General features: G+C 38.6%; 1 protein-coding gene across 1 annotated transcript in view; it reads left to right on the top strand.

Annotated features, from left to right (window-relative positions):
- LOC128566490 (phosphatidylinositol 3,4,5-trisphosphate 3-phosphatase TPTE2-like) overlaps nt 1–19,823 on the top strand; it is a 99,627-nt gene that overhangs the window by 14,068 nt on the left and 65,736 nt on the right. The window contains exons 5-10 of the mRNA XM_053563332.1: nt 3,514–3,576; nt 5,089–5,139; nt 14,934–15,092; nt 16,640–16,759; nt 18,369–18,468; nt 18,611–18,674. Of these exons, the coding sequence (XP_053419307.1) occupies nt 3,514–3,576; nt 5,089–5,139; nt 14,934–15,092; nt 16,640–16,759; nt 18,369–18,468; nt 18,611–18,674 (557 nt within the window). The remainder of the gene's footprint in view (nt 1–3,513; nt 3,577–5,088; nt 5,140–14,933; nt 15,093–16,639; nt 16,760–18,368; nt 18,469–18,610; nt 18,675–19,823) is intronic.

The following is a 19,823-nucleotide window of genomic DNA, read 5'->3' as shown; positions in this document are numbered from 1 at the left end:
AAAGCTTCTACACAGCCAATGGTACAAGAAGTAAAGCAAACAGACAGCCTTCAGAATGGGAGAATATATTTTCATGCTAGTAATCTGACAAAGATCTAATAACCAGAATCTACAGAAAACTCAAACTAATCAACAAGAAAAAAGCAAACAATCCCATTTAGAAGTTGGCAAGAGACATGTACATTTTTAATCCTACCACTGACTTGAATAAAATGACATCAGTGGTGCAACTACTTTGATATATCTTTGATCTATCTCACCTTTAAGTGATAGTGTTATAAAGGACTAGTGATGTCATTTACTTGGGTCAGTGCTAAAGGATGACTATTCATGATATATAAAAAGATAGATAGATAATAGACAGATAACAATATACAGAGTATATGTACAGGCAATCCTTGCTTTGTTTGCTCTTTCACTTTGCAGATCTTATGTTTTCTATAGATAGGCTTTTTGGCAATCCTGTATTGAACAAATCCCTTAGTGCCATTTTTTCCAACAGCGTGTACTCACTTGGGGTCCCTGTGTCACTTTCTGGTAATTCTCATACTATTTTAATCTTTATCATTTTTATGTCTATTATGGTGATCTGTGTTAAGTGATTTTTATAATTGTTTCTATTGTAATTGTTTTGGAGCACCGTGAACCATGCCAGGATAAGATGGTGAACTTAATCGATCCATGTTGTGTGGGTTCTGACTGTTCCACTGACCAGCTGTCCCCTTGTATCTCCAATTCTCCTTGGAACTCTGTATTTGAACATTGTAATTAGGCCATGTAATAAGCCTATGATGTCCTGTAGGTTTTCAAGGGAAAACAGTCACACGTCTCTGACTTTAAGCCAAAACCAATAAGTGATTGTGACGAAGGCATGTCAAAAGCCAAGATAGGCCAAAATCTAGACCTCTTGTGCCAGTCAGCTAATTTGTGTATACAAAAGAAAAGTCCTTTAAGGAAATTAAAAGTGTTACTCCAGTGAATATATAAATGATAATAAAGCAAAATGGCCTTATTGCTGATATGAGGAAAGTTTTAGCAGTGTGGAGAGATGATCCAATGAGCCATAAGGTTTCCTGAAGCCAAAGCTTGATCCAGGACAAAATCCTAACTCTAATTTTATTAAGGCTGAAAGTGGTGAGGAAACGTCAGAAGAAAAGCTTGGAGCTAGCAAAGGTTGGTTCATGAGGTTTAAGGGGAGAAGCTCTCTCCCATAGCATAAAAGTATGAAGTGAAGTGAAACAACTAGCACTGGTGGAGAGGTAGCAGTAAGTAATCCAGAAAATATAGTGAAGATAATTGATGAAGGTGGCTACATAAAACAACAGATTTTCAATGTAACTGAAATGACCTTCTACTGAAAGAGGACTACATCTTTCCTGGCCAGAGAGGAGACGTTAATGTCAGGCTTCAAAACTTCAAAAAATATGCTGACACTTTTTGTTAGGGTCTAATGTAGCTGGTGACATTAAGTGGAAGCCAATGCTTTTTGACCATTCAGAAAACCCTAGTACCCTTAAGAATTATGCCCAAACTCTTCTGTTTCAGCTCTTTAATGGAAAATCAAATACTTAAAATGGTTTACTGAACATTTTAAGCCCACTATTGAAACTTACTGCTCACAAAAAAAGTTTCCTTTCAAAATGTCAAAATATCACTGTTCATTGCATCTTGTCCCCAGCGGCCCTCAGGGAGATGTACAAGGAGATTAATGTTGATTTCGTGGCTATTAATACAATATCCACTGTGTAGCCTATGGATCAAAAAGTGGTTTTGACTTTTGTGAAATACATTTTCTAAGGCTGTAACTGTCAAGGTAATGATTCCTCTGATTGATCAGGGCAAAATTTAAAAATTTACTATGAAGATTTTATTTAAAAATTTACTGTGAAGATTTTCAAATTTATTCTATTTGAATATTGAAAATCTGTTGTACAGTTTACCATGGTAGATGCCATTAAGAACATTGGTGATCCATAGGAGGAGGTCAAAATATCAACATTAAGAGGAGTTCAGAAGAAATTGATTGCAGTCCTCATGTAGAACTCCAGAGGATTCGAGATTTCAGTAGGGGAAATCACTGCAAATGTGGTAGAAGTAACAGAACATGATTAGAAGTGGAGCCTGAAGATGTGACTTAATGGCAGCATTGTCCTGATAAAACTTGAGCAGAGGCAGAGAAATGAAACCAGTGCTGGTGGAGAGGTAGCAGTTGCTCTTGCTGCTTCTGGATGAGCAAAGAAAGTGTTTTCTTGAGATGGAATCTACTCTTGGTGAAGATGCTGTGAACGGTTTTGAAATGACAACAAAGACTGTAGGATATTTCATAAACTGTGCTGATAACGCAGCAGCAGGGCTTGAGAGGACTAATTCCAATTTGGATAGAGGTTCTACTGTGGACAAAATGCTACCAAACAGCATCACATCACATACTACAGAGAAATCTTTTATGATGTGAAGAGTCAATCAGTGAAGCATACTTTATTGTTTGTCTTCAGCAAATACCACCCTGATCAGTTAATAACCAACCATTAACATCAAATCAGTGCTCTCCACCAGCTAAAAGATTATGGCTCACTAAATTGTCAAATGATCCTTAGCCGTTTTTTAGCAATAAATTACTTTTTGTTGTTGCAGTTCCACTGGGGCCGAGTTTGAACCCACCACCCTCGGTATATGGGGCCAGCGCCCTGCTCACGGAGCCACAGGTGCTGCCCTGAATTCCTTTTTTTTGAGACAGAGTCTCACTCTGTTGCCCCAGGATAGAGTGCTGTGGTATCATAACTCACAGCAACCTCAAACTCTTGGCCTCAAGCAATCCTCTTGCCTCAGCCTCTCTGGGTAGGTGGGACTGAAGGGGTGTGCCACCACATCCAGCTACTTTTTCTATTTTTAGTAGAGACAGGGTCTTGCTCTTGCTCAGACTGGTATCAAACTCCTGAGCTCAAGCAATACACCCTCCTTGGCCTCCCAGAGTGCTAGGATTACAGGCATGAGCCACTGTGCCCAGCCTATAAAATCCTTTAAATTAAAGTATATACATTATTTCCTTAGACGTAATCCTGTTGTACTCTTAATAAACTGTTGTATTGCTTAAATTTAACTTTTGTATGCACGGGTAAAAAAAAATTTTGTGGGACTCTCTTAATGTGATATTTATCTGTGTTCTGTAATTGAACCTCCAGTATCTTGAGATATGCCCGCATATGCATTCTTTATATATTCCTTATATATAATTTTACATTATATTCTCTCTCTCACACACACACAGAAGGAGAGATTAAGAAGAAGAGAGAAATATAAAAATTCAGTGTTGAAATTATCCATGAGGAAAGAGTTTTCTGGTTAATAATTCTAAAATTCTCTCTTAAAAAAATAGATTTTCTAGGGAGCTAAGTTATGTATTTTATATTTTTTAGATTCAGGGAGTTCCTGTTGCTCAAATAAATTGATCACATCACTATTTCAGGTAGCAAACATCTAATGATATATTTTTGCATTTGTTTGTGGTTAAAGTATATCAGAGGGACTCACCGGACCCGATGAGAATGAAGCTGGTAGCCAAGACAAGGCAGATGAGTAAGTCAATTTGAAATTTGCAAACAGAGAACCTTTGATAGATCTCTTTGGGATGCCAGGACTCATATTAAGACAAGAAGGAAAAAAGACTATGGAAAGATATCAAAATTTATGGGAGGGTGGGCACACAATATTTACTTCAATTGAATTTTCAGACAATTGCTATGTTGAAAAAAATGTTCCATCATTTCAGAAGTCAATGTTCTACTTGAAAATTTGAAAAAGGTCCATAAAATAGAGTAATTTTATTGAACGTTTCTTTCTTAACAGATGAATGTAGAATGCTACTTACTCTTAATTCATACTGGTCTTTTCTCATTTTCCCTGGATAGCCTCTGATTCCCTGTAGATTTGTAGATTTTGCTATGAGCACATGAGACTCAGAGAAAAGGTGAAAATGTTTAGCTAACTAAAAGCCTCTTCATGCTCATTGGGAATTTGTTAATGTTGATTGGTTTCTAAGTATTCTTACCTGAAGTAATTCCTGCTGCACTGTTCTGAAGGCATTTTAGCATAGATTCATTATAGTGAAACAATTCATTCTTAAAATCACTTGCATCTGAACTGCACAAATATTCAGGAGATTTTTCTTCTCCCTCTCTCTTGTCCCATTCCATAACCATTCATCAGCTTTGCCAATGTTGGAGAGAGAGAGCACTACCAAAGGGGAAATTAACTGGAACACTGTTGCAATTTGTTGGTGTCTACACAAAGATGACATAGGAAACAAAGGGGGGCAACTTAGTGAATACAAACAGTTCTTCAAATGACCCTGAATTTCCATTTTCTAGAACATTTTCATCATGAATAATCAATGAATAGTTCATTCTGCTACTTAATTAAATTTTATGACTGAATATTAGCTGAATAGTTCTGTAACAGAGCTGCCCGGGGATAGGACAAAATTTAGACAGATTGAGAAAGGGAACAATTACTTTCCTCTTCCTCTACTCCAAAAAAAAATAAAATAGGTTTTCTTATGTTTTATTTCCTATTCAAATTACAAAACTTCATTGCATGGATCTAGGACACATTTGCAGTAGTCCCCATGAGAAATGTTGGTGTTTCAGCCCAGGGGGATGATCTTGGCTTTGGCATCTGATCGTCTCTTGACACTCCGCAAGTCAAGTTTAAACCTCTTTAAACTTCAGATGATTCAACTGTAAACTGGCGATAATTCTAGCTATGATGTCCGTTTGCTGGGTGTTGTTTTGTAACAAATTCATAAGACAAGTAAAATTAACATCTGTATAAAATATAATAACAAAGCATAAAGTGCTTTGAAAATCATCTAAAACTTAGTGTTTTATTCACATATATTCTAGATAGAAAAGTGAAAAGAACCTTATGAAACAAAAAGGTAAAAATAATAGTTATTGGTGAAAAGTATTTTTAAATACACTTTTGAAGAATTTTTTGTTAAAATTATATTGACGAAGACCTTAGTGTTCTGTATTCCTATATGTGTTAGAGGAAATCTGTGATGAATTTTATTTTTATTTCTTTTTGCAGGGGGAAGATGAAGAAACTCTTGCGATTAATTATGTCATCTTACGCATTTGGGTATGTGAGACTCTAGAAAAGGACATATGTTAAACACATAGGGCATTTAATGTCAGTATTATTAGTGAGAAAGGATTTGAAAACAATAAAGCCGAAAGCATTTCCTCTGGTAGTATGTTGCCAAATGACCCATGTGCCCCGTTTAAGGTAATTTCATTTATCTTGGAATTTTGTTTTAAGTGGGACATTAAGACTTGCAAAGATATGGCATTTGCCTAAGACTAATAGTCACATATTAATGTGGGGTTTTTTTGCCTCTTAAAGTAAAACTAATGAAGCAATCGGGGTTCAAATTCTGTAAGTGTTTTATTAAATATTCACCTGGAATCACTTAAATTCTAGAAACATTGTATTCAAACTTCTTCTCAACATGAGAGTAAGATTTCATGCCACGCTGCAGATTTGCACAGTATAATCACTTTCTTTTGAATTCATAATATTTTTTATTAAATCATAGCTGTGTACAATAATGCAATCATGAGGTACAATGTGATAATTTTATATACAGTTTGAAATATTTTTATCGACTGGTTAACATAGCCTTCATGGCTTTTTCTTAAATATTGTGTTCAGACTTTTATATTCTACATTTAGTAAATTTCACCTTTACCCTTCTGAGATGCACCATAGGTGTGGACCCATTAATTACCCTTCATCCACCCATCCTCCCCTCTCCCCTCGCCTCCCTTGCCCCTTTCCCCATATTCTTGTGCTGAGATTGGGTTATAGTTTTCATATGAAAGCCATAAATTAGTTTCATATTAAGGCTGAGTACATTGGGTACTTTTTCTTCCATTCTTGAGATACCTTGCTAAGAAGAATATTTTCCAGCTCCATCCATGTAAACATGAAAGTGGTATAGTCCCCATCTTTCTTTACGGCTACGTAATATTCCATGGTGTACATATACCACAATTTATTAATCCATTCATGAATAGATGGGCACTTGGGCTTTTTCCATGACTTAGCAATTATGAATTGGGCTGCAATAAAACATTCTAATACAAATATCTTTGTTATACTTTGATTTTTGGTCTTCTGGATATATACCTAGTAGAGGAATTATAGGATCAAATGGCAGGTCTATTTTTAGATCTCTAAGTATTCTCCAAATCTCTTTCCAAAAGGAACGTATGAGTTTGTATTCCCACCAGCAATGTAGAAGTGTTCCCTTTTCTCCACATCTATGCTAACATCTCTGGTTTGGGGATTTTGTGATATGGGCTAATCTTACTGCAGTTAGATGATATCTCAAAGTAGTTTTGATTTGCATTTCTCTGATGATTAAGGATGATGAGCATTTTTTCATATGTCTGTAGGCCCTGCGCCTGTCTTCAGAGAAGTTTCTCTTCAAGTTCCTTGCCCAGCCTGAGATGGGATCACTTGCTCTATTCTTGCTAATACGTTTGAGTTCTCTGTGGATTCTGTTTATTAAAGCTTTGTCGGAGACATATCCTGCAAATATCGTCTCCCATTCTGAGGCCTGTCTGCTTGCTTTACTTACTGTGTTCTTGGCTGTGCAGAAGCTTTTTAGTTTGATCAGGTCCCAGTAGTGTATTTTTGATGCTGCTTCAATTGCATGGAGGTCCTCCTCATGAAATATTTGGCAGATCACTTCAAGATTTTTCCCTGAACTTTATTCTGGTATTTTGAGAGTTTCATGTCTTAAGTTGAAATCTTTGATCCAGTGAGAGTCTATCACAGTTAATGATGGAAGGTGTGGGTCCAGTGTCAGTCTTCTACAGGTTGCCCGCCAGTTCACCCAACACCATTTGTTAAATAGGGAATCTTTTCCCCATTGAATGTTTTTAACTGGCTTGTCAAAGATCAGATAACGGTAAGTAGCTGGGTTTATTTCTTGGTTCTCTATTCTGTTCCATACGTCTACCTCTCTGTTTTTGTGCCAATACCATGCTGTTTTGATCACTATCAAATTATAGTATACTGTGAGGTCTGGTAGCGTGATTCCTCCTGCTTTGTTTTTATTTCTGAGTGATGTCCTGGCTATTCGAGGTTTTTTTCTGACTCCATATAAAACAATGTATTATTTTTTTGAGATCTTTAAAGTATGACAAAGGATATTCCATAGGGATTGCATTAAAGTTGTATATTGCTTTGGGTAGTATAGACATTTTGACAATGTAGATTGTTCCCTGCTATGAGCATGGTATGTTTTCCCATTTCTTAACATCTTCAGCTATCTCTTTTCTTTGATTTTCATAGTTGTCTTTATAGAGATCTTTCACGTCCTTTGTCAGGTAAACTTCCAAATATTTCATCTTTGGTGCTACTGTGAATGGAATAGAGTCCTTGACTGTTTTTTTTGTTTGTTCGTTTTTGTTTTTGTAGAGACAGAGTCTCACTTTATGGCCCTCGGTAGAGTGCCGTGGCCTCACACAGCTCACAGCAACCTCCAACTCCTGGGCTTAAGCGATTCTCTTGCCTCAGCCTCCCGAGTAGCTGGGACTACAGGCGCTCGCCACAATGCCCGGCTATTTTTTGGTTACAGTTTGACCAGGGCCGGGCTTGAACCTGCCACCTTCAGTATATGGGGCCGGCGCCCTACCGACCGAGCCACAGGCACTGCCCCCTTGACTGTTTTTTCAGGTTGGCTATTGTTGCTATATATAAAGGCTACAGATTTTTGAGTGTTGATTTTGTAACCTGAGACATTGCTGTATTCCTTGATCACTTCTAAGAGTTTTGTAGTAGAATCCCTGGTATATTCCAGATATACAATCATATCATCTGCGAAGAGTGAAAGTTTGATCTCTTCTGACCCTCTATGGATACCCTTGATTGCCTTTTCTTCCCTAATTGCAATGGCTAAAACTTCCATCATAATGTTAAAGAGCAGTGAAGACAATGGACAACATTGCCTGGGTCCTGATCTGAATGGAAATTATTTCAGTTTAACTCCATTCAATACCATATTAGCTGTGGGTTTGCTGTAGATGGCCTCTATCAACTTAAGAAATGTCCCTTCTATACCAATTTTCTTAAGAGTTCTGATCATGAAGGGATGCTGGATATTATCAAAAGCTTTTTCTGCATCAATTGAGAGAATCGTATGGTCATTGCTTTTTGTTTATGTGCTGAATTATATTTATAGATTTACGTATATTGAACCAGCCTTGAGACTGTGGGATAAAACCCACTTGGTCATGGTGTATTATTTGTTTCACTCTGGATTCTGTTTGCTAGGATCTTGTTGAATATTTTGCATCAATATTCATTAGTGATATTGGTCTATAATTTTCTTTTCTTGTTGGGTCTTTTCCTGGTTTAGGGATCAAGGTGATGTTTGCTTCATAGAATGTGTTGGGTAGTATTCCTTCTTTTTCTGTATTTTGGAAAAGTTTGAGCAATATAGGTACTCATTCCTCTTTAAAGGTTTGGTAGAATTCTGATGTGAAGCCATCTGGTCCCGGGCTCCTCTTTATAGGGAGATTTTGTATGGTTGATGCTATTTCAGAACTTGATATAGATCTGTTCAACATTTCCACTTTATTCTGGCTAAGTGTTGGGAGGTGGCATGCTTCCAGTTATTCATTGATTTCCTTTAGATTTTCTTATTTCTGAGAACAAAATTTCTTGTAGTATTCATTAGGGATTTTTTGAATTTCTGAGGAGTCTGTTGTTATTTTGTCTTTACCATTTGTGATTGATGAAATTAGAGATTTTACTCTTTTTTTTTTTCCTGGTTAGGTTAGCCAAAGGTTTATCTATTTTATTGACCTTTTCAAAAAACCAACTTTTTGATTTATTGATCTGTTGTATAATTCTTATGTTTTCAATTTTATTTAATTCTGCTCTGATTTTGGTCATTTCTTTTCTTGTACTGGGTTTGGGATTGGCATGTTCTTCCTTTTCATTTGCTTGAGATGTCCCATTAAGTTGTTAACTTCCTCTCTTTCCATTCTCTTAAGGAAGGCTTGCAGTACTATAAATTTCCCTCTTAGGACTGCCTTTGTGGTATCCCAGAGGTTCTGATAATTCATGTCTTCATTGTCGTTTTCTTCCAAAAATTTGTTAATTTCATTCTTAATCTCATCTATGACCTAGCTATCATTCAGCATGAGGTTATTTAGTTTCCATGTTTTTGTATGAGTATACAGATTCTTCTTGTTTCTGAGTTCCACTTTTATTCCATGATGGTCCAAGAAGATGTAAGGAATAATTTCTACTCTTTTAAATTTGCTGAGGTTAGATTTGTGACCTAAAATGTGATTGATTTTGGAGTATGTTCCATAGGCTGATGAGAAGAATGTGTATTCAGTTTTGTTAGGATGAATTATTCTGTAGATGTCTGTTAAATCCAAACATTGAATAGTTAAATTTAGATCTAAAATTTCTTTGCTTAGCTTCTTATTGGAGGATCTATCCAAAACCACTAAAGGGGTTTTAAAATCTCTGACTACTATGGAGCTTATAGGGATGGAGCTGGATGGAAATCAACGAGCTGGATGGAGCTCATGTCCGTTAGAGTTTCTCTTATAAATTGAGGTGCATTTTGGTCGGGTGGATAAATATTAATAATTGAAATCTCATCATATTGAGTATTGCCCTTAACAAATATGTAGTGACTCTCCTTATCTTTCCTTACTTTTGTTGGTTTAAAGACTATTGTATCTGCAAATACAATTGCAACACCTGCCTTTTTCTGTTTTCCATCTGCCTGGAATATAGATGACCATCCCTTCACCCTGAGTCTATATTTATCTTTTAAGATAAGAGGAGATTCTTGTATGCAGCAGATATCTGGTCTGAGTTAATGTATCCAGTCAGCCAACCTGTGCCTCTTTAGAGGACAATTTAAGCCATTCACATTAATTGAGAGTATCGATAGGCCTGGTAGAATTTTGGGTATCAAGTTTTTCGAAAGACCAGTGGACATTTTTAATCCTTTTGCCACTGTGGAAGTTGGAATTTGATCAGAAGTTTCAGAGTGAGTTTACTTTTATGGTGGAGAATGGTGCTGGTCATTATGGAGGATATGTCTGAAGATATCCTGGAGAGCTGGTTTAGTTATGGCAAATTGCTTCAACATGTGAATGTCACTAAAATATTTAATTTCTCCATCGTAAATGAAACTCAGTTTAGCTGGATTCAGGATCCTGAGTTTGTTTTAGGAGATTAAAATTTGATGACCACCCTCTTCTAGCTTGAAAGGTTTCAGCAGAGAGATCTGCAGTCATTCTAATATTCTTCCCCTTGTAGGTTATTGTACTTTTATGTCTGGCTGCCTTCAGGATTTTCTCCTTCCTATTAACTTTAGTGAAGTTAATTATGCTGTGCCTGGGGGATGTCTTATTCGGGTAGAGTCATGCTGGGTTCTGAAACTGCCTGCTATCTGGATTTCAGGATCTCTTGGCATGTCTGGAAAGTTCTCTTTCATAATCTCCTGAGGAAGAGCCTCTGTGCTTTGTGAAGCTACTTCATCACCTTCAGGGATCCCTATAAGGCAAATATTAGTTGTCTTTGAATTATCCCAGAGCTCTCTGAGAGAATGATCTGTTTTTGCTGTCCACTTCTCTTCCTCTTTGAGCATTTGGGATTGTTCAAAAGCTTTGTGTTCAATGTTGGAAATCCTTTCTTCTGCCTGTTCCATTCTGTTCCTGAGGGATTCTACCATATTTCTCATATCATGTAAGGCTGCAACTTCTTTTCTCAATGTGTCTAAATCTTTGATAATTTTGTCTTTGAATTCATTGAATTCTTGGGACATCTTCTGAATTAATCCTACAATTTCTAAATCCATATTTACTTCCATTCTGTTGATCTTATTTGCAATCCAAATTCTAAATTTGATTTTGGACATCTCAGCCATTTGTTTGTGAGTGGGATCCTCTGGTTTGGCTGGTTTGTCATTCCTTCGGGGAGTTGTACTGTTCTGGTTATTCATGTTGCCAGAGGTTTTTTGCTGATTCTGCCGCATGATTGTTTTTCAGTGTTTACCTAGATAAGCAGGTAAGGTGAAATTGGATTGGAGACTTCTGGGGTGGTGGTTGACCAGCCCTTCACCAAGGAACTGGGACTGTTCACTGCAGCTTTTCCTCTATAACTTTGCAAAAGGCTTGTACAGTACTACAGTCTGTGACTTTAGAGGCCTGCTTCGTGTGGTGGGGGTAGGTGGTTCTGTCTTGTATTCAGCCGATCTCTGTCCAGTCCTAGTGAATAAATGACTCTGGATTGCAGTCTCAGATTTGGAGAAACACAAGCAACTAGGTCATCACTTCCCCCACCAGTAATACCTGGAAGAGGACAATAAAACCTTCCCACTACAGAAAAACTGGGTACCACCTTGGCGGGTCCTCAGGTGATTTGTCCAGTTCAAGAATTCCAAACCAATTGTCCCAAACAGCACCCACTCTCTAGCTGGAGAGTTCAAAGATCTCCAGCAACTAGACATTAGGTGAGTACTGGTAGCTCAAGTGTGGTTTGAGTGCCTCTGGTGCTCCAAGGAGTCAGAAAGGTCCGTCCAGTAGGAGATTTGGAGCAAGGGGGTTGATGCCTCTTTCCCCACCTTGCTCACCCTTCACCACCAGACTCTGGTCACCCCAGTCTCTGGTAGCCCCACCAGTAGTCTCTGTTAACCCAGTTTTGATGGCCCAGTTTTGTCCAAAAAGCAAATGTGCCAAGGCTATGTGCCTGCCAGAGTCAAAATAAGGACACTGCCTCCTCCTTCTCATGGATACCACAGTCTGTCACCATACAGCAGGGGAAACTGAGGTCTGCCTGCCTCAGATGCTCAATGGCAGCTGAAGAAAGTTCCACCTGAGCTCAATCTAAACTTGAGGATATCCAGACAGCAAAAGAATTTCTCCCTCAGCAAGTGCATCTTTGTTGCCACTGTTCTGCAGCTCTGGTATCCCTACAGGGTGAAGTCTGGTTCCCTCTGGCAGGCAATAGAGTTGGGGAGATGACTTTCCAGAATTATACCCCAGCAGGATCACTCTATTAATGCTGATGTTGGGTGGGAGGTGTCTACTCTTGGGTTCATGCACCTCAGGAGTTTCCGAGCCTCCACCGGCAGTGCAGAAACCCAAGCCTCTGTCTGCTGCTGAGATACACTTTACCTGGGCCAAGTCAGTCACCTTTCCCTCTATGTCTTTCTGTACAGTTACTGGATTCACAGATGCAGCACAGCTGTACTGCTTCTGTCTATGCAATGCCCGATCCTAGCCAAGAAGTGCAGACAATCTGTTTTCTGCAGGGGTTGGACTTCTAGACTGCCAGGCCAGTGGGGAGGGGTAGGCAGGAAGTTCAAGGTGGCAGGGAAAATATTTGTTCAAACTTCCTACCAGACAAGGGAATTTCTGGGCTTACAGCAGGGGCTCGCTGGACAAGGAGTCCCAACTTCCAGCAATTCCCTCCTGTGGGGTGAGGAAGTAGAGCCTCAGTTCATCGCTCATTAGCAGAAATCACACAGCAAGCAAGCAACTCTCTTAGGTGACGGGATAGCCACACAACCTCTTTGGGATAAGATCTGTACCCGAAATTAGTTTCTTTGGAGTTGAGACTTGCCCCAGCAGGGAAGATGAGCAATTATCTATCTCATCTCTCAGCTTGGCTCCCTTCCTTCAGCTTTGTTGGGTTCTTTCTGGCAGTTATCTCTCCCTCTGGACTGGAGCTTCTGTTGAGAGATGGCTCCAGCCAGCCATCACCCCCATTCTCCCTTGTTCTTATTGAATGTGAAAATTGGAGTTAGGGAAAGTAGCTGACCTGAAGATTTAGCAAAACCCAAAACACACTGAAACCAAATGAGCAAATAAACAGATAAAAAGGCTACCATACACACAAGCCCACAGATGCATGAACAATCAGAAACACAAACATACAGACAAAAACTACAACAAAAATAATGATATAAAATAATTGGAAAAAAACTCTAAAAATATGATCTAGCACTCTAAGCAACTATTAGAAGATAAGAATAGGAAGAGAAAAAGGAAAGAAATAGTATTAATAAAAAATTTTAAAAAGAGGAAAAAAATTAACAATAATTCCTCCAATAAAAGGATGAAAAAAAGAGAGAAAAAAAAAAGAAATAAAAAGGCACCAACTAAAAAAATATTATTCTTGTGTGTATATATATGTATGGTGTAGGGGTCAAGTTTAGTAGGAATGTATTTATATTGCAATATATTTTCTGGACATCAGGTAGTGCGGTGAGTGGTTCCCAGGCTTATACCTGATTCATAGTTTACATTGTTACCACGGTAACCACCATACCTGGCCTGTAGCCATTTTTTAAGTTTCAATATATGTCTGTTTCCTAACTGTTGCCTAACTTCAGCTGTTCTGTTCCAGATGGCCCCCCATCTGACCTCAAAACTCTGTGCAGGATTCCATGCTTCACAAATCTTTCCACTCAGCTCCCAGATTCTCCGGGAACTGGGAACTGGTATTGTCTGTGTGGGAGGGGCTGTTTGCCAATGGCTGCCACTTCAGTGGCGCTAGTGCTGAGACCTTTCAGTATGTTTCCGTGGCTCAGAATCTCATTTTTGAGTCCAGCAACCCGCCAGTTCACTGCACACCCCGAACTGCTAATCCACACCAATATTCCCTGCCTGGAATGGTCCGGTCTATTCAATCACACCTGTTGTTCCTAGAAAAGGTGTCCGCCATTTCTGACATTCAAAATGTATGTTTCCTGTGGGATCCTTTCCCCTTAATTTTCTATCAGGCTCCCTAGCCCCTGCAGCTCTGAACGGCTCCCCTTTCTGGTCACCAAACTCCGCTCAGAAATCCACACTGCATTGAAATTTTCATCAAATACCTAGGTTTCCCCACGAAATGGGAACTGCAGACCTCTGTGGGAGAGGGGCTGGCTGCCACCACCAGCCGCTGGCACAGTAGGGGAAATTTCTACAGCAGAGTCCATGGCCTTGGATTAGACCTCAAAAACAGCAATCCACCAATTCGCTGCACAACTCTAGCTGCCTATCCGCATGAATATTCCACAAGGGTAAAATATCTAGAGCCGCCTCGCTCTCACCTGATGATTTGAGAGAGATAGGCTAAGCATCCATCCTGTCTGCCATCATGCTCTGTCTCCGATTCACAATATTTTAATTTCAGTTGCAATTATAAAAAAGTACTTGGAAGACTGATACATCTTTATAGATTATGCAAAGAGATAAGCAATTTATGAAGAATGTGTTTAGACTATGTAAGAGAAAGCCTCAGGAGGCACTTTAGAGTTTAATAATGTAACTATTTAAGACACTGAGGTCTTTCTCATGTGCCCATGACTTTGCCAGACACACCTATGAATTTGCTCACATACTTGTTGAAAATCTCACTCATGAAAAGATCTTACTGATCAAAGTGGTCTTTTAAGGGCTTATGTTAGTCATGCCCTCTTTTCTTTCTTATTATTAAATTGTTAAGAATTATCCAGATTAATGAGGTTTTCTTTATTATGAGAAATTGGTATAAACTCCTCCTGAAATTCTCAAATCTTAAGAAGCATTTACAAACAGGCATATGAAATTCTAATTCAGATTTCCTGTTCTATCTTGGAGTGTTAGTCAGATGTGACTACTATTAAAGAGTATGATAACGTATTTGAAAGTGGTTTGATGGGACTTTGATTTGCTAACAACTGCTGCTTCTGTTGGGTGAAAACTGAATGATTTTTCTGTGATTCTAAGGCAATACAGTTTTTTCCAGCCACTGAAAAGTTTAATGCTAAATGACATTTTGGTAGCTGCTCATTGGCCTAAATATATTCTAACAATAGGGGCAAAAGCACCTTTATCTTTATTCTCACTCTTTATTTATTGCAGACTATTTGGAGCTCTGCTTATCTTATTGGATGTGGCTCTCGTACTTACAGACCTAATGTTTAAGAATCAAGTTTCCATCCCTATGGAATGTCGCTTTGTTTCTATGGGCATTGCTGTATTTTTTTTTGTCGACTTATTAGCTCGAACATTCGTAGAAGGGTAAGTTTGAATACTTTCCAACACACAAAGACATTTTGTACTGTTATAAAAAGCATCTCAAAATGACCTGCTAATTGCAGGTCAACCCAGCCAAATGTGTCCCTCTATCAAAATAATTTTCTGTGGTTGGGCACAGTGGCTCATGCCTGTAATCCCAGCACTCTGGGAGGCCGAGGCAGGTGAATTGCCTGAGCTTATGAGCTTGAGACCAGATCTAAGCTAGAGCAAGACCTTGTCTCTAAAAGTAGCTGGGCCTTGTGGTGGGCACCTGTAGTCCCAGTTACTCGGGTGGCTGAAGCAAGAGAATCACTTGAGCCCAAGAGTCTGAGGTTGCTGTGAACTATGACACCATGACACTCGACCAGGGGCAACAAAGTGAAACTCTGTCTCAAAATAAATAAATGTTCCTCAAAAGTGTGGTCCACGGTAAGCAATAATTCAAATCCCAATTTTTCCTAGACTGTGCTTTCATAGTATAATTGTTGCAAATGTCCCTCAAGTCTCTAACAGTGTATGTGTATTCTTGGTGGTTCCTCTGATACATAAAGTTTCAAGGGATTTCACAAAGAGGCCAGGATGCCGATGTGTCTACACGCACATCATGATGAGGAACATGCATGAATTAATTACTTGATGAATTAATACGTTCACTAAGAATAATCATCCCCTCCTCAGTGCAAATTGAAACTTGCATTAAGGAGCAGACATCTGAGGCAAGCTCACACCATCAGTGAGACTTGACAAGGAGGCAGCAGCTGATTTCCTCTGCTTGCCAACTTTCTGAGAAAGTGGGGGGTGGCAAACCCTGGGGCTGGACAGCTGTGGGAGTCAGGAGCTAGGTTCCCCAGCCTCACTTCCTCCAAGGCACCTCAGAAGGCAGTTTGTTTCCTTTCCTACTGATTTTCTGTCCTCTTGCCATGAGCCAAGGACAGTTACCCACTGTCAGCTCACAGCCTGAAAGGGGTTGCTCTAGACTTGGAAGCAGCATTTCCTGAAGGCCTAGTGCCTATATCTAAAGGAGCCAGTGTTGGAGGAGGGCATGGTGGATAAAAGTCCACCTCTGCCCAGGGAAGGCTATATCAAACTATCAGAATTCCATTATGGGTACAAAGCCAAACCGTGAATTTGCTGGCCAAAATAGTGGTCCTTTCTCCCTCTCATAAACTCCCTTAAACAATGCTCTGCTCCAGCTGCTGTAGGGCTGTGACATAGTTGGCTTCCATTACCCAGTAGTACTGCCCAACATCCCATCTACATGAGGACAAGATCTGCCTCTTGCTCAGTGGTTTGGCTGTATGTCTTACTATAATTTCTAGATGGATGCTTTTGTCATTAACTATATGTATCAAATGATGAATACAAATTTACTATTTGAAAACTTTCTGTTAATGTTACATTATTTCTTTTAGCTTAATCTGGAAAATGCATTTTTAATTATTCATTAAAGTAGAATTCTTACTGGAGATGAGTCGAGTAATTAATGGTCTTAAAAATATTTCTATTTCTTCTTGGGGGGGATGAACTTATATTTACTTTTTATGTTACAGAAAACAGCGTTATTTTACTGACCTCTTTAAAATCTTGGATGGTTTCATTATAGTCACGATTCTCGTAATTGACATCTTTTACATTGCTCAGGACACCAAATCCATCAGATACATCCCCAGGTATGAAACATGTAACTTAACTCTCCACGTTTTTCTCTTTTTTGCATTTGCCATGGCTTTTATTCTACAGAATATTTTTAATCGAATATTCTCATTCTGATTCTATACCAGATAGGCTACTTTTTCATGGCTTTTATTCTATAGAATCTTTTTGGTTGAATATTCCAATTATGTACCAAATAGGCTACTTAAAAACAAAATGTTTGGATCAATTTCCACATACTTTGAAACTAAAAGACTGTGGTGTTTAAGGGGCAGTGGGGAATTTATATAAAAGTTATGGTTAGTTGGATAGAAAATGAAGTATACAAAGAAGTATACAAAGGGGCACTTCACCTCTTCTACTAACTTATACAAAATTTCCATTGGTGATTCAATCACAAATTCCTTACACATGAAGTTCTATCTGAGTGTTTCCTGTAGCCAAGAGAGTATTAATTTGAGCATATACAAAATTTCAGTGATTCAATCATGATTTTCAAAAACATACCAAATAGAAAACCAGGTGGTGACATGGATATCAATGTAGCAGTAGAGTTTTACAGTCTACTTGTGGTAAAATTGAAGAAAGTCAAGGCAAAGTTAGAACTCTTAGGGATCAGGAAACTAAAAGGTGTAGGAGAGAGTGATGGCATTCTCTCCCTCTCTTATTCTTTTTTACTATGAAAATGAGGAAAACTGAAGACAAAACCAAAACTGGGATATAAATGTTGGGTGGCTCATTGACCTTATTCATGAGTCAAATAGCTGGATTCTCTGTACCTTCATTTCCCAGGACCACAATTCAGGTCCTCAACTAAACATTTTAGGTAATAAGTTTGGGGGGTTGTTTGAAAATAACTTAAGCCAATATAGTATGCTGACCAGCAACCTCAGCATTACTTGAAAGTTTTCTAAAAATGTAACAAGAAAAATACCCCAGGTTCAACCCCAGACCCACTGAATCAATATCTCTGAGACCTAGCAATCTAGAGTGTATTAACCTTTTCCAGATGACTCTTATTTTGGCATGCTGAAGTTAGAGAAGCACTAGTCCAGTCCATCAGTTCTCTGCTGTGGAATATCTGATGGTAGGACAGACACCAGCTAGCCCACTTGGGAAGTATCTCAATCTGCTGCCTACCTGAAATGCATTAGCAGCTGTAGTGACCCTGTTACTAATCATTGTAAAGCTGAACAAGGACCTTCCATTTATTTTGATGGGGACAAATTACAAATGCTGGTCTTACACCAGAAAAGGCAGATTTATACATTCCAAGTGTCTATTGTATTACTATTTCTCTAGACTAGAACTTTTCAATTTTAGCATTATTGACATTTTAGGCCAGATAATTCTTTCTTATGAAGTTGTGTGGAAGAGGACTATTCATTGTATGTTGTTTAGCAGCATTCCTGGCTACTGTCCTCTAGATGTAAATAGCACCACCCTCCTCATACACCCAGACAGCAGTTGTGATAACCAACATGCCTCTGGATGTTGCCATATATCCCCTAGTCAGAAGAAGCAGGGATCATTGCCCCTGGTTAGCAACCACTGCTTTAGACTTAGTCCATATTGAAAAAAATCTCATTTCTCAAGCAAAAACAGATCTCTTAAATTTTCTGTTAGGTGGCCAGTTCTATTACGACCACTGTGGATTGTAGTTATGATACGAGCATTTTATCAAACTTGGAAAAAGAAACGTGAAGAGAAGGTGGTCAAAAGGACAGTAAGTAGTCAAAATATGTTTATAGTTCAGAAAAATGTTTTATGTTTTGTAACATACTGTCAAGTGTTGATATATATGCCAAATATTTTTTTTTATTTTTATCTTGATTTATGTTTTACAAATAAATGTTTTTAACTGTCAGATATCAGGAAACAAAACTCAACATACAAAAGAAGAATTCGACCTCGATCTGACTTATATTACTGGTATGTGAAGCTAAATACTCATTTACTTATATCAACTTCATTTTTTACTTGTAATTATATTTTGACTTCATTTTTTAACTTGTATAAGCAATGTTCTTTCAAGGTATGTTTTATGCCAGAAGATATATATATGTATAGATATATAGATATAGATATAGATATAGAAATATACCACTATGGCAGTGAGACATATTTTAGCTTAACTGTTGCAATGGAAAATCTTCATGTCATCTCAAATCAGGGGTACTTGGTCTTAGCACCGGAAGTAGAATGGATTTTTGGCTGATCATTTGAGTTCAGAAAGTATTACCTTCTTCCAGTACTGATCCTGCATCACAAGGATATCGGAGAGATCTCTTCTCTTATTACAAGCCCAGAGAATGAGGTTACCACTTTGCAGATTGCAGATTCCCTGAGTCAGGGGTCCTGTGTTGAGTCAGAGTGCTGAGAAGCACCCTGGATGTGCCCACCATCATTTGTGCTTAAAACTCTCAGATGCTGTTTGGCATTTAAGATATGAAATAAAGGGCGGCGCTTGTGGCTGAAAGGAGTAGGGTGCTGGCCCCATATGCTAGAGGTGGTGGGTTCAAACCCAACACTGGCCAAAAATTGTAAAAAAAAAAAAAAAAGAAAAGAAAAAGATATGAAATAAATTACAACCACAGGAGATATTTATACTGATGCCAACCTTATACTGATGCCAACCCAATTATGTGGCACATGGCTGCAAACAATTGAGTCTTTAAAACATCATAATGAGGGTGGGCAGAGGCAAGATGGCCAACTAGAGCCAGTTTTCCACAGAGGCTCCCATCCAGAAAGAGAATTAAAGGACAGATGTTTAGCAAGTAAGCTGATGGTTTGGAGCTGAGCCAAGAGAGAAGGTTGAAGAATGCACATCGACCCTGCTGAGGCAAGCTGCAACCCCAAGGATACAACCAATACAAAATCTATCTCCAAGTGACGGGTGTCCCTTCCCCTGAGAACAGCTCACAGTATACTTTCTACAAACAAACAAGCAGCAAAAATCCTCCCATTTTATCCCATGGGAGAGACCCTCTAAAAACTGGACCTCCTTCCCCGACTAGGGTGCCATGGCCCTCTCCTTCCAGGCATAAAACTATATAAAACTGTACATATTCTCTATCT

This window comes from Nycticebus coucang, chromosome 15, assembly GCF_027406575.1.
Source record: "Nycticebus coucang isolate mNycCou1 chromosome 15, mNycCou1.pri, whole genome shotgun sequence".
Classification (NCBI taxonomy): Eukaryota; Metazoa; Chordata; class Mammalia; order Primates; family Lorisidae; genus Nycticebus; species Nycticebus coucang.
The sequence above is the reverse complement of the archived record's forward strand: the minus strand, read 5'-3'. Positions and strand labels throughout refer to the sequence as shown.